This window comes from Pleurodeles waltl, chromosome 9 (assembly GCF_031143425.1).
Source record: "Pleurodeles waltl isolate 20211129_DDA chromosome 9, aPleWal1.hap1.20221129, whole genome shotgun sequence".
Taxonomy (NCBI): domain Eukaryota; kingdom Metazoa; phylum Chordata; class Amphibia; order Caudata; family Salamandridae; genus Pleurodeles; species Pleurodeles waltl.
In genome coordinates, this window is record NC_090448.1 from 1,179,969,282 (window position 1) to 1,179,984,243 (window position 14,962).

General features: G+C 47.2%; 1 protein-coding gene across 1 annotated transcript in view; it reads right to left on the reverse strand.

Moving 5' to 3' along the window:
* BAZ1A (bromodomain adjacent to zinc finger domain 1A) overlaps positions 1-14,962 on the reverse strand; it is a 318,920-nt gene that overhangs the window by 44,830 nt on the left and 259,128 nt on the right. The window contains exon 18 of the mRNA XM_069209108.1: positions 156-307. Within this exon, the coding sequence (XP_069065209.1) occupies positions 156-307 (152 nt within the window). The remainder of the gene's footprint in view (positions 1-155; positions 308-14,962) is intronic.

Consider the following 14,962-nt stretch of genomic DNA (forward strand, 5'->3'; position numbering starts at 1 on the left):
AGCTTTGCTAACTAAGCTTATTCAGAAGTAGATGTTTGAAAGTGCAGACTTTGAAGTAAGTGCTTAGCCTGGCCCAGAACTGCAGAAGACAGCACAGGCAAAGCAGATATTGCTTCAAACATGACTATTTGCACATGGGATTTTCCGCCCATTACCTTCAGCGTTCCTAATGTGCCCTGGTAGATCCGGTCTTCAATATCCAGAAGCAGATCCCGCAATCTCAGCTCCATGTGTTTTTCAGCTGGGAGGGGAGCAATATCCTGCCCCCGTCCTCGTGCAGGTGGTTTAGCCTCTATTGCTGGCTTATCTGAAATGTAAGAACAATAAGAAAGGCCACTCTAGTGAAGTCCACTAACTCCAAACAAGAAAGTCAATAAACAACCTCACAGGACTCGTAGAGAACTGCAAAAAAAACAAACTGCTGAACTAACTTCAGTTCCATCTCGTTCTATTCACTTGCAAGAACACCAGGGTGTAAATTAAGAAGTATAAGTAAATAGACATCCCGATTCCTGAATGGCAGTTCAGTCCCTTCCCTGTGTGCATGTCCATGTGCATTTACACAGATCTACACAGGCTTTGCTAGCTTCCAGTGCTCAAGCCCTCCAGACCTACTCAGTCCATAAAAAGGCCAAAAGGCAAAACGAGAGCAAGGGTTGTACAAGGGGCCAGTACAGGAACCATCAGTGTAACCCTGTACGTAGCATGTAGTGCTGTAGGTTCACATATTTTGCACACACCTGCCATCTAGTGTTGGATCTGGACATTACAAGTTTTCTTTGAAGTTTTGTATCATGAGGTGCAGTGACTCACTGTTCCACAATGAGCATGAACCTAGGCTCCACCCTTAGATTGTTTTCCATCCAGCAGTGCTAAAGGGCTAATGAACAAGAGTGTAAACCTATATAAGGATATGTAAATATATAGCTTATGCATTGTGATTGCTACATACTACAGAAAATAACAAACCCTTGTATGAGAAGAGTGCATGTTAACCCACAGCACTGGCCCTACGAACAGATGGTTACAGGATAAGTGATCAGGTTGTAGCATGAGCTACAGTAGATACACATGTTGTGCACAGACAAAGCAGTGCCCTTCTACCAGTGCCCTACTACTAGTGCCTGTAAAGAAATGGCTCCCTGTTGCAGTTACCCCCCACTTTTTGCCTGATACTGATGCTGACTTGACTGAGAAGTGTGCTGGGACCCTGCTAACCAGGCCCCAGCACCAGTGTTCCTTCACCTAAAATGTACCATTGTATCCACAATTGGCACACCCTGGCATTCAGATAAGTCCCTTGTAACTGGTACTTCTAGTACCAAGGGCCCTGATGCCAAGAAAGGTCTCTAAGGGCTGCAGCATGTCTTATGCCACCCTAGAGACCCCTCACTCAGCACAGACACACTGCTTACAAGCCTGTGTGTGCTAGTGAGAACAAAATGAGTAAGTCGACATGGCACTCCCCTCAGGGTGCCATGCCAGCCTCTCACTGCCTATGCAGTATAGGTAAGACACCCCTCTAGCAGGCCTTACAGCCCTAAGGCAGGGTGCACTATACCATAGGTGAGGGTACCAGTGCATGAGCACTGTGCCCCTACAGTGTCTAAACAAAACCTTAGACATTGTAAGTGCAGGGTAGCCATAAGAGTATATGGTCTGGGAGTCTGTTTTACACGAACTCCACAGCACCATAATGGCTACACTGAAAACTGGGAAGTTTGGTATCAAACTTCTCAGCACAATAAATGCACACTGATGCCAGTGTACATTTTATTGTAAAATACACCACAGAGGGCACCTTAGAGGTGCCCCCTGAAACTTAACCAACTATCTGTGTAGGCTGACTGGTTCCAGCAGCCTGCCACACTAGAGACATGTTGCTGGCCCCATGGGGAGAGTGCCTTTGTCACTCTGAGGCCAGTAACAAAGCCTGCACTGGGTGGAGATGCTAACACCTCCCCCAGGCAGGAGCTGTGACACCTGGCGGTGAGCCTCAAAGGCTCACCCCTTTGTCACAGCCCAGCAGGGCACTCCAGCTTAGTGGAGTTGCCCGCCCCCTCCGGCCACGGCCCCCACTTTTGGCGGCAAGGCTGGAGGGAACAAAGAAAGCAACAAGGAGGAGTCACTGGCCAGTCAGGACAGCCCCTAAGGTGTCCTGAGCTGAAGTGACTAACTTTTAGAAATCCTCCATCTTGCAGATGGAGGATTCCCCCAATAGGGTTAGGATTGTGACCCCCTCCCCTTGGGAGGAGGCACAAAGAGGGTGTACCCACCCTCAGGGCTAGTAGCCATTGGCTACTAACCCCCCAGACCTAAACACGCCCTTAAATTTAGTATTTAAGGGCTACCCTGAACCCTAGAAAATTAGATTCCTGCAACTACAAGAAGAAGGACTGCCTAGCTGAAAACCCCTGCAGAGGAAGACCAGAAGACGACAACTGCCTTGGCTCCAGAAACTCACCGGCCTGTCTCCTGCCTTCCAAAGATCCTGCTCCAGCGACGCCTTCCAAAGGGACCAGCGACCTCGACATCCTCTGAGGACTGCCCCTGCTTCGAAAAGACAAGAAACTCCCGAGGACAGCGGACCTGCTCCAAGAAAAGCTGCAACTTTGTTTCCAGCAGCTTTAAAGAACCCTGCAAGCTCCCCGCAAGAAGCGTGAGACTTGCAACACTGCACCCGGCGACCCCGACTCGGCTGGTGGCGACCCAACACCTCAGGAGGGACCCCAGGACTACTCTAAGACTGTGAGTACAAAAACCTGTCCCCCCTGAGCCCCCACAGCGCCGCCTGCAGAGGGAATCCCGAGGCTTCCCCTGACCGCGACTCTTTGAATCCTAAGTCCCGACCCCTGGGAGAGACCCTGCACCCGCAGCCCCCAGGACCTGAAGGACCGGACTTTCACTGGAGGAGTGACCCCCAGGAGTCCCTCTCCCTTGACCAAGTGGAGGTTTCCCCGAGGAACCCCCCCCTTGCCTGCCTGCAGCGCTGAAGAGATCCCTAGATCTCCCATTGACTTCCATTACAAACCCGACGCTTGTTTCTACACTGCACCCGGCCGCCCCCGCGCTGCTGAGGGTGAAATTTCTGTGTGGGCTTGTGTCCCCCCCGGTGCCCTACAAAACCCCCCTGGTCTGCCCTCCGAAGACGCGGGTACTTACCTGCAAGCAGACCGGAACCGGGGCACCCCCTTCTCTCCATTCTAGCCTATGCGTTTTGGGCACCACTTTGAACTCTGCACCTGACCGGCCCTGAGCTGCTGGTGTGGTGACTTTGGGGTTGCTCTGAACCCCCAACGGTGGGCTACCTTGGACCAAGAACTAAGCCCTGTAAGTGTCTTACTTACCTGGTTAACCTAACAAATACTTACCTCCCCTAGGAACTGTGAAAATTGCACTAAGTGTCCACTTTTAAAACAGCTATTTGTCAATAACTTGAAAAGTATACATGCAATTTTTATGATTTAAAGTTCCTAAAGTACTTACCTGCAATACCTTTCAAACGAGATATTACATGTAAAATTTGAACCTGTGGTTCTTAAAATAAACTAAGAAAAGATATTTTTCTATACAAAAACCTATTGGCTGGATTTGTCTCTGAGTGTGTGTACCTCATTTATTGTCTATGTGTTTGTACAACAAATGCTTAACACTACTCCTTGGATAAGCCTACTGCTCGACCACACTACCACAAAATAGAGCATTAGTATTATCTCTTTTTACCACTATTTTACCTCTAAGGGGAACCCTTGGACTCTGTGCATGCTATTCCTTACTTTGAAATAGCACATACAGAGCCAACTTCCTACAGTGCCCTACTACCAGTGCCCTACTACCAGTGCCCTACTACCAGTGTTCAGTGGACAGTTAAGGTAAGTGCTCGGAAGTGTTTTCAACATTGTTTGCCCAAAGTTAGCATGCGGTGATGCTAAAATAGCCACAGTACAGTTTGGTGAGGGTGGGGGTTGCTGCCGCTTTACATGTGCCAGCTATGGGAATATTACCTTAAAAGGTCTCAGTAGCTACTTTTGTAGGACCCAGAGGTACAGAGAGCATTTGTTGCTTTTGCATAGCAGGTCTGAATTCATTTTACATTTCATCTTGCAATTTCTGCTTTTGAAATCGCCTGTTTCCTTTGTGGTGTTGCCTATGGTACAAATACCAGACAGGGTTTTCTCAATGTTTTTATCATACCAATGTAATATGCAAGTGCACACAGTACGTGTCATATGTAAGCCCTTTCTGCCACAATCTAGTTTTGAGAAAAAACCTGGTAACTCTATAGACTGATTTAAGTGGAATGGGTTTATGTACTAGAATGAAAATGTCACTTACCCAGTGTACATCTGTTCGTGGCATCAGTCGCAGTAGATTCGCATGTTTTGCAATAGCTCGCCATCTGGTGTTGGGCCGGAGTGTTACAAGTTGTTTTTCTTCGAAGAAGTCTTTCGAGTCACGGGACCGAGTGACTCCTCCTTTTGTCTCCATTGCGCATGGGCGTCGACTCCATCTTCGATTGTTTTTCCCCGCAGAGGGTGAGGTAGGAGTTGAATTGTAGTAATAGTGCCCATGCAATGGAGTGACTAAGTATGCACGTATTTAAGGTTGAGATGATACATATATAAATAGTTGAAGGTAACTTCCAAACTGCTACAGGCTCCCGGGGAGGCGGGTGGGCACATGCGAATCTACTGCGACTGATGCCAAGAACAGATGTACACTGGGTAAGTGACATTTTCAGTTCGATGGCATCTGTCGCTGTAGATACGCATGTTAAGCAGTTATCTCCCCAAAAGCGGTGGCTCAGCCTGTAGGAGTGGAAGTAGTCTGAAATAATGTTCTTAATACGGCTTGACCCACTGTGGCTTGTTGTGCGGATAACACGTCTACACAGTAGTGCTTGGTGAATGTGTGAGGCGTAGACCATGTGGCTGCCTTACATATTTCTTGCATTGGGATGTTTCCTAGAAAGGCCATGGTAGCACCTTTCTTTCTGGTTGAGTGTGCCCTTGGTGTAATGGGCAGCTGTCGTTTAGCTTTAAGGTAGCAGATTTGGATGCATTTAACTATCCATCTGGCTATACCTTGTTTTGATATTGGGTTTCCTGCATGAGGTTTTTGAAATGCAATAAATAGTTGTTTAGTCTTTCTGATGTTTTTTGTTCTGTCAATGTAATACATCAATGCTCTTTTGACATCTAATGTATGTAGTGCCCTTTCAGCTACGGTATCTGGCTGTGGAAAGAACACTGGAAGTTCCACTGATTGATTTAGATGGAACGGTGAAATAACCTTTGGCAAAAATTTAGGATTGGTCCTTAGGACGACCTTATTCTTGTGTAGTTGTATAAAAGGTTCCTGTATTGTAAAAGCCTGAATCTCGCTTACTCTTCTTAGGGAAGTAATGGCGATGAGAAATGCCACCTTCCAGGTTAGGAACTGTATGTCGCAGGAGTGCATGGGTTCAAAAGGTGGACCCATAAGTCTAGTTAGGACAACATTTAGGTTCCATGAAGGAACAGGTGGTGTTCTTGGTGGTATAATTCTCCTAAGGCCCTCCATGAATGCTTTAATGACTGGTATCTTATATAGGGAAGTTGAATAGGTAGTCTGCAGGTATGCAGATATTGCTGCAAGGTGTATTTTAATGGAAGAGAAAGCCAGGTTAGATTTTTGTAAGTGAAGCAAGTAACCCACTACATGTTCTGGAGTTGTGTGTAATGGTTGTATTTGATTAATATGGCAGTAGCAAACAAACCTCTTCCATTTACTTGCATAGCAGTGCCTGCTGGATGGCCTTCTGGCTTGTTTTATGACTTCCATACATTCTTGGGTAAGTTGTAAGTGCCCGAATTCTAGGATTTCAGGAGCCAGATTGCTAGATTCAGCGATGCTGGATCTGGGTGTCTGATCTTTTGGTTGTGCTGTGTCAACAGATCTGGCCTGTTGGGCAATTTGATGCAGGGTACTACTGATAGGTCTAGTAGCGTTGTGTACCAGGGTTGCCTTGCCCAAGTTGGTGCTATCAATATGAGTTTGAGTTTGTTTTGACTGAGTTTGTTTACCAGGTAAGGAAGGAGAGGGAGAGGAGGAAAAGCGTAAGCAAATATCCCTGACCAGTTCATCCATAGGGCACTGCCTTGGGATTGTTCGTGTGGGTATCTGGATGCGAAGTTTTGGCATTTTGCGTTCTCCCTTGTCTCAAACAAGTCTATCTGAGGTGTTCCCCAGAGTTTGAAATAAGTGTTCAGAATTTGGGGGTGAATTTCCCATTCGTGGACCTGTTGGTGATCTCGAGAGAGATTGTCTGCGAGTTGATTTTGGATCCCTGGTATAAATTGTGCTATTAGGCGAATTTGGTTGTGAATTGCCCAACGCCAAATCTTTTGTGCTAGCAGGCTTAACTGCGTGGAGTGCGTCCCCCCCTGCTTGTTTAGATAATACATTGTTGTCATGTTGTCTGTTTTGACGAGAATGTATTTGTGAACTATTATTGGTTGGAAAGCTTTTAGTGCTTGAAAAACTGCTAGAAGTTCTAGGTGATTTATATGCAGTTTTGTTTGATGTACGTTCCATTGTCCTTGTATGCTGTGTTGATCGAGGTGTGCTCCCCACCCTGTCATGGAAGCATCTGTTGTTATTACGTATTGTGGCACTGGGTCTTGGAAAGGCCGCCCTTTGTTTAAATTTATGTTGTTCCACCACAGAAGCGAGAGGTAAGTTTGGCGGTCTATTAACACCAGATCTAGAAGGTGACCCTGTGCTTGTGACCATTGTGATGCTAGGCACTGTTGTAAGGGCCTCATGTGCAGTCTTGCGTTTGGGACAATGGCTATGCATGAAGACATCATGCCTAGGAGTTGTAGTACCATCTTTGCGTGTATCCTTTGTGTTGGATACATGCGTTGTATGATGGTGTTGAAATTTCGAATTCTTTGTGGACTTGGAGTGGCTACTCCTTTTGATGTGTCTATTATGGCTCCCAGGTATTGTTGTACCTTGCGCGGCAGAATTTTGGATTTTGTGAAATTGACGGTGAACCCTAGTTTGAAGAGGGTTTGTATGATATGATTTGTGTGATTTGAGCACTCCATTAACGAATGGGCCTTGATTAGCCAGTCGTCTAGATATGGGAACACATGTATTTGCTGCCTTCTTATGTGTGCAGCGACTACCGCTAGGCATTTGGTAAAGACTCTTGGTGCGGTTGTTAATCCGAAAGGCAGTACCTTGAATTGGTAATGTATTCCTTTGAATACAAACCTTAGGTATTTCCTGTGCGATGGGTGTATTGGTATATGGAAATAAGCATCCTTGAGGTCTAAAGTTGCCATGTAGTCGTGTAGTTTTAGCAATGGCAATACTTCTTGTAGTGTGACCATGTGAAAGTGGTCTGATTTGATGAAAGTGTTCACTACTCTGAGGTCTAGGATTGGTCTCAGCGTTTTGTCCTTTTTTGGTATCAGAAAGTACAGTGAGTAAACTCCTGTGTTTATTTGTGTATTTGGCACTAATTCGATTGCATTCTTTTGCAATAGTGCCTGCACTTCTATCTCCAGGAGATTGGAATGGTGTGTTGTCAAATTTTGTGCTTTTGGTGGTATGTTTGGAGGGAATTGTAGAAATTCTATGCAATAACCATGTTGGATAATTGCTAGAACCCAAGTGTCTGTAGTGATCTCCTCCCATGCTTTGTAATAATGACTTATTCTTCCCCCCACTGGTGTTGTGTGGAGGGGGTGAGTGACATGTGAGTCACTGTTTAGTAGTAGGGGTTTTGGGGCTCTGAAATCTTCCTCTATTTCTAGGGAATTGCCCTCCTCTATATTGTCCCCGAAAACCTCCTCTATACTGTCCCTGGTAACTGGACGGTGTTGCTTGTGAGGTGCTGGCTTGTGTGCTCTGACCCCGAAACCCCCCTCGAAAGGGCGTTTTACGGAATGTGCTGTAATTCCCTCTGCTCTGCGGGGAGTAGAGTGCGCCCATGGCTTTGGCAGTGTCCGTATCTTTTTTGAGTTTCTCAATCGCTGTGTCCACTTCTGGACCGAACAGTTCTTTTTCATTAAAAGGCATATTGAGAACTGCTTGTTGAATCTCTGGTTTAAATCCAGACGTTCGGAGCCATGCATGCCTTCTGATAGTTACAGATGTATTAATTGTCCGTGCAGCTGTATCTGCAGCGTCCATGGAGGAGCGGATCTGGTTGTTGGAAATGGTCTGTCCCTCCTCAACCACTTGTTTTGCCCTATTTTGTAAGTCCTTGGGCAGATGTTCAATGAGATGTTGCATCTCGTCCCAGTGGGCTCTGTCATAGCGCGCAAGTAGTGCCTGGGAGTTCGCGATGCGCCACTGGTTTGCAGCTTGTGCTGCGACTCTTTTACCAGCTGCATCGAACTTGCGGCTTTCTTTATCTGGGGGTGGTGCATCTCCAGATGTGTGGGAGTTGGCCCTTTTCCTAGCTGCTCCTACAACGACAGAGTCTGGTGGCAGCTGTGTAGTGATGAAAACCGGGTCTGTAGGAGGCGCCTTATACTTTTTTTCCACCCTTGGTGTGATTGCCCTACTTTTGACCGGCTCCTTAAAGATTTCTTTCGCGTGCCGGAGCATACCAGGGAGCATAGGCAGGCTTTGGTATGAGCTGTGGGTGGAGGAGAGTGTTGAATAAAAAATCATCCTCGACCTGTTCTGAGTGGAGGCTTACGTTGTGAAATTGTGCTGCTCTAGCCACCACTTGAGAATACGCGGTGCTGTCTTGTGGTGGAGATGGCTTCGTAGGGTATGCCTCCGGACTGTTATCTGACACTGGGGCGTCATATAGGTCCCATGCGTCTTGATCTTGGTCACCCTGGCTTATGGTGGTGTGAGCTGGGGAGTGTGATGGAGTTTGTGCTGGTGAGACGTTAATCACGGGCGGAGGAGAGGGTGGTGGGGTAACTCTTTTCACCACTTTTGGTTGTGGTGTCTGTTCAGTTTGGAACTCCAACCTTCTCTTTCTTCTAATGGGGGGGAAGGGTGCTTATTTTTCCTGTCCCCTGCTGTATGAAGATACGCTTTTGCGTATGGTCCACATCAGTTGCTTGTAGCTCTTCCTCAAACCTATGCTTTTGCATTTGGGAGGTTAGCGAGTGCTCTTCTGTATAAGAGCCTGAAGCTGGGTCGCTTGCAGTTTGTTTCGGCATCTAAACCCTGTCTGCGTGTTTTTTCGGCTCCGAGGTGACTTTTCTTTTTCGGGGCCGAAACCTCTCGGCGTCGATCTTCTTCAGTGCCGCTGTCTCGGCGTCGAGCCGTGTCCACACCGGCATCTCGGTGTCGAGGCTTGTCTCCAGCACTTTCTCGGTCCCGAGAAGGCTGCGTGCCGGTGTCTCGACCGGAGTCGGACGACCTCGGCACTGTTTGGGCCTTTTTCGGTGCCGACGGTCGGTCACCGAATTTATGGGTGGAGCCATGGCCTGATGGCAGTGGCGTCCCCTGGGCCTTGTAAATCTTTCTCTGTGTGGTTTTCGACGTCTTACTCACGGTTTGTGTATCGTCGAATCCTTCGGAGTCCGATTCTTGGATCGAGAAGGTACCTTCCTCTTCCTGCTCCTCGAACTCTCGGTGGGCTGTCGGCGCGGACGCCATCTGAAGTCTTCTGGCTCGACGGTCTCGGAGTGTCTTTCTGGACCGGAACGCACGACAGGCCTCACAGGTGTCTTCACTGTGCTCAGGTGACAGGCACAGGTTACAGACCAAGTGTTGGTCTGTATAGGGGTATTTATTGAGGCATTTGGGGCAGAAACGGAACGGGGTCCGTTCCATCGGCGTTCTTCAGCACGCGGTCAGGCCGACCAGGCCCCGACGGGGGATCGAAAAACTACCCCGAAGGACACCGGAGCTCTTCGATCTTCGATGCGGTGTAGAATCTAAGTACGCCGATCCCGAACGCAACAATACCGACGAAAATCTTCCGAAATTAGCTAATTTTCCGTTCCGAAACTCGGAGCGACAGGAACACGTCCGAACCCGATGGCGGAAAAAAAACAATCGAAGATGGAGTCGACGCCCATGCGCAATGGAGACAAAAGGAGGAGTCACTCGGTCCCGTGACTCGAAAGACTTCTTCGAAGAAAAACAACTTGTAACACTCCGGCCCAACACCAGATGGCGAGCTATTGCAAAACATGCTTATCTACAGCGACAGATGCCATCGAACTAAACCGTTCTCGAATAGTGAGTGCTTGCAGCTCACAGAATCTTCGTCCAGAGGTAATAGCCGCTAAGAAGGCCACTTTCACATTCTGCTGGGTGGCGAAGAGATCCAGGTTTGGTTTTCCCCATAGGGAGAAGACTTGATTCAACAATCCTTGATCCGGCTCCTATTCGTGGTTGGACGATCGAGACCTTCTCAGAGAATCCGCTATGATGATCTGTACGCCTGGGACATGTTCCGCTTGAAGGTTTATCTGCTGGCTGATAGACCATTCCCAAATGCGCTGAGATTCTCTTCATAAGAGCAGAGACCTGGTGCCACATGTATCAAAGGGTCTTACCCATTTTGTGTCTATGGGAAAATGTGTTCGTACATATGGCCCCTGGTTCCTACCTGTTTGTTGATATAATGCATTGTAGTGTTGTTCGTCCAAATGAGTACTGATGAACCTTTTATTTTTGGAAGAAAAGTGCAAAGCTCTAATTGAACAGCTTTCAATTTGAGATAATTGATGTGAAAAACCTTCTGATGTGGTTTCCATTTGCCCCCGACTCATAGGTGTGGAGGAAGGCTCCCCAACCCTCAAGAGAAGCGTCTGTAGTAATTACCCATGGAGCTTGTTGGGGGAGAAAAGAAAGTCCCCTCAATAAGTGAGACTCCTGAATCCATCAAGTTAATGGTGATATCATGGGCTTCGTTATTCTGATGACATCGTCGAAAGACCCCCTGGACTGCATCCACTGAAGGTCTATCTGCTCCCATAGGGGCCTCATTCTGAGACGACAGAATGTTACCAGTGGAATGCAGGAGGACATCATCCCTAACAGGGACTTGAAGAGGTGAACTGAAACATACTTTTTTTCGTAAGCGCCTTGCGAGGAATATGAGCTTTCTCCGTCTCTCCTCTGTAGGAGTTGCATTGTTGGTGGAAGTGTCCAATATTACCCTTAGAAATGTTATGCTTCTTAAGGGCTGGAAGGTGGACTTGTCACAGTTGACTGTTAAGCCTAGGCTCATGAACGGCTCGATGCAGGCGCATGGGGACTTCAGTGCCTGAGACGTGGACTTGGCCTTGACCAGCCAATCGTCCAGATACAGGAAGACCTGATGGTTATGCCTTCTGAGGAAAGTTGCTACTGGAGCCAAGCACTTGGTAAAGATTCTGGGGGCCGACTTCAGACAGAAGTGTAACACTATGAACAGGAAATGGTCTCCGGCTACTACAAATCTGAGGTATTTCCTGTGAGAAGGGTATATGAGGATATGGAAATATGCCAGGGGGACATGTAATCTCCCGGTTTGAGAAGTGACAGGATGTCTGTTAGGGTGATCATACAGAATGATTGTTTCTTGAGAGAAGTATTGAGATCCCTAGAGTCTAGGATTGGGCGCCAACTCTTCCATACCAGGTAGAACCAAGAGTAGTATCCCTTTCTTTTGTCCTAATGTGGAACACACTCTATAGCTCCCCTGAGGAGCATCGACTCGACTTCCTGTTTAAGTGCTTTACCCTTCGAGGGAAGGGGGAGGTCTTGTAGGAGGGGGACTGTAAGAATTCCAAAGTATGGCCAAATTGAATGAGATTTAAGCCCCCCATTGGTCTGATGTTATCTTTTGCCAATTGTGAAAGTAAAGAGAAATCCTTCCCCTTAGTTTTATATCCAAGGGAAGGTTCGCAACCGGAGACACCAGAAAGTCATTGTCTGCGTCTTGTGTCCTTCAATTGCCTTCCAGCTTTTCCTCTCTATGAAGGTCTTGAATAAGCCGCTTGTGGAGGCAGTCTCTGTTGGAACTGGGAACGAAAGGAGTGAAGCCACAAAGACAGAGGGGTACTTATATTGTTGGAAGCATCCTCTATATGATGAATACCCCCGACCTCTAGCTCCCCTAAAGGGCTGTCTTTTAAACTTCAGCGTGCCAAAGGACCTTGCTGTATCAATATCCGTTATTATCGACTGAAGCACATCATCAATGTGCTTCTCGAATAAGGCTTCACCATAAAAAGGAAGGTCCAGAATTTATTTTTTAACCTCAGGCCTAAACAAAGTGGCCCAGAGCCAACCCTGACTTCTTAGAACCGCAACTCCTGCCATCTGTCGGAAAGCTGTGGTTGTGATATCCATCGCACAGTATATAACTTCAGCAGAAGACCTCTCATCCTCTTCCAAGACTTTCTCGGCTTCCAATTTAGAGTCCTCTCGCAGCTGATCTAGATAGGGAGCAATGTCCGCCCATAGCTGTCTATCATATCTGCCTATGATAGCCAAAGAAGTAGAAGCTCTTATCGTAAGCGAAGCCATCAAAGAAAAACGCTTCCCAATATTATCGAGCCTACGCCTCACCTTTAGTTTGTCAGGTGGAGTAGAGATTGGCGCTGAAGGGTTTCTGGATCTACGTTGTGCCGCTTGGGCAATGACTTAGTCCGGTTTGGGATGGCCCGTGAGGCAGGCCGGATAGTCTTCCGGGGCCTTCTATTTCTTCTCAAGGCAGAACCGGGGTGACGGTCGCCGGGTTCTTCATTACCTTGATGCCCTCATCCCAAATATAGTCCACAACTAGGCATAGACCTTTTTGAAATCATACAAGAAACAGTCCATCTGCTTCATGGGCAGCTCAAATCTCTCTGCAGCTCTTTCCAACAAGTTGTGACAACCCCAGATGACACCAGGAGGGGAATCCACTGGAACTGGGGAGGGTGAGAACGGGGTAGGATTCTGATAATCCTCCCACTCTGTTCTGGCATCTGGCAATTCTCCCTCCTGTCATCATCAGATAAAGAAAGATCCTTTGTAGGGATTGAAACTGGAGTCTGTGGTGGTACATGCAATGGCTGGAACCCCGGATAAACCGGAGAAGGAGGAAGAGGCACAGAGGGTGTCATAGAAGGTTGCTGTACTTCCGAGCAAGCTGGCAGAAACCACCTTCTATAGTCATCCAACATCAGCTATGAGCTATCCCGGCAAAGAAACCATCTGCTCCTGATAGGAATACCGCTGTGGTTGGGAATAAAATGAATGCAGATCATGCTGTATATCCTCCTCTAGATCCTGGCACTTCACATGTAATTCTGATGGGCTATGGGCAATCCCAAACGGGCCCTCGTCTTCCAAATGTTCCTGTTCCAAAAGATGTGTCGGTACCAACGCGGATACTCTACTTAGAGATGTAACCAGTGGCGAAAGTAAATCAGACTTATGTCTTAACTCTCGCCAACGGCATCGCTGTAGACAGCACTGATGGAGAAAGTCATTGTTGACGGTCTCAACGACATCGTCGACTGAGGAGAGGCGATGGGTATACTGATCGTTGACGAAGTGACCGCAAATGCTGTCGACGAGGACGTCGTCAATATGAACATTGAAGAGGAAGCAGCCGTAGAGACAGTAGATGTTGTAGTCAACAACGAGGCTGTAAACACCTTTCGGCGCTGCGGTCGAGAATGCTGTTGTCGCAGATTTTTAAGATGGCTTCTTAAAGACATGTTTTAACACAGGAGGTGGCGTTGGAGGCTCGGAAAAGGCTCTTTTGCTGCATTCTGAGGAGATATAACATTCCTTAGAGTGTCTTTTAGATGAAAAAAACCTCCTGTGTGGAGAACTGGAAGGACTGCCAGCTTTAGAAGACACCTGTTTGGTCTTTTTATGAGCTTTTCTAGGTGGATCCTCAGAATGGTGAGCTTGAGGAGATCTGCCTCTTTCTTGTAACTTTCTTGATGAGGACTCCTCCTCCTCACTGTCAGAACCAGACACTGGGTTTGATCTGGATTTCAACTTCTGGAACCAAATCAGTAGCCTAACCTCTCTCCTTGAGGGTTTTGTTAGAAAAGGTTCTGCATACCTTGCAGTCTTTGGCTACATGGTCAGGACAGAGGCAGTAAATACAGTCTTTGTGTGGGTCTTCAAAGTGAAGTATTTTCTTCCAACAGGTTTTGCAGACTCTAAAAATACTTTTATTTTCCTTGTCCGACATGTCGAATTTTGACAAAATACAATTCCTTTACGCAAAGTAAGAAGATGACCCCTTACTTGCTGAAGAATGAAAATGTCACTTACCCAGTGTACATCTGTTCGTGGCATCAGTCGCAGTAGATTCGCATGTTCTGCAATCGCTCGCCATCTGGTGTTGGGCCGGAGTGTTACAAGTTGTTTTTCTTCGAAGAAGTCTTTCGAGTCACGGGACCGAGTGACTCCTCCTTTTGTCTCCATTGCGCATGGGCGTCGACTCCATCTTCGATTGTTTTTCCCCGCAGAGGGTGAGGTAGGAGTTGAATTGTAGTAATAGTGCCCATGAAATGGAGTGACTAAGTATGCACCTATTTAAGGTTGAGATGATACATATATAAATAATTGAAGGTAACTTCCAAACTGCTACAGGCTCCCGGGGAGGCGGGTGGGCACATGCGAATCTACTGCGACTGATGCCACGAACAGATGTACACTGGGTAAGTGACATTTTCAGTTCGATGGCATCTGTCGCTGTAGATACGCATGTTCTGCATAGACTAGTAAGCAGTTATTTCCCCAAAAGCGGTGGATCAGCCTGTAGGAGTGGAAGTAGTGTGAAATAATGTTCTTAATACGGCTTGACCTACTGTGGCTTGTTGTGCGGATAACACGTCTACACAGTAGTGCTTGGTGAATGTGTGAGGCGTAGACCATGTGGCTGCCTTACATATTTCTTGCATTGGGATGTTTCCTAGAAAGGCCATGGTAGCACCTTTCTTTCTGGTTGAGTGTGCCCTTGGTGTAATGGGCAGCTGTCGTTTAGCTTTAA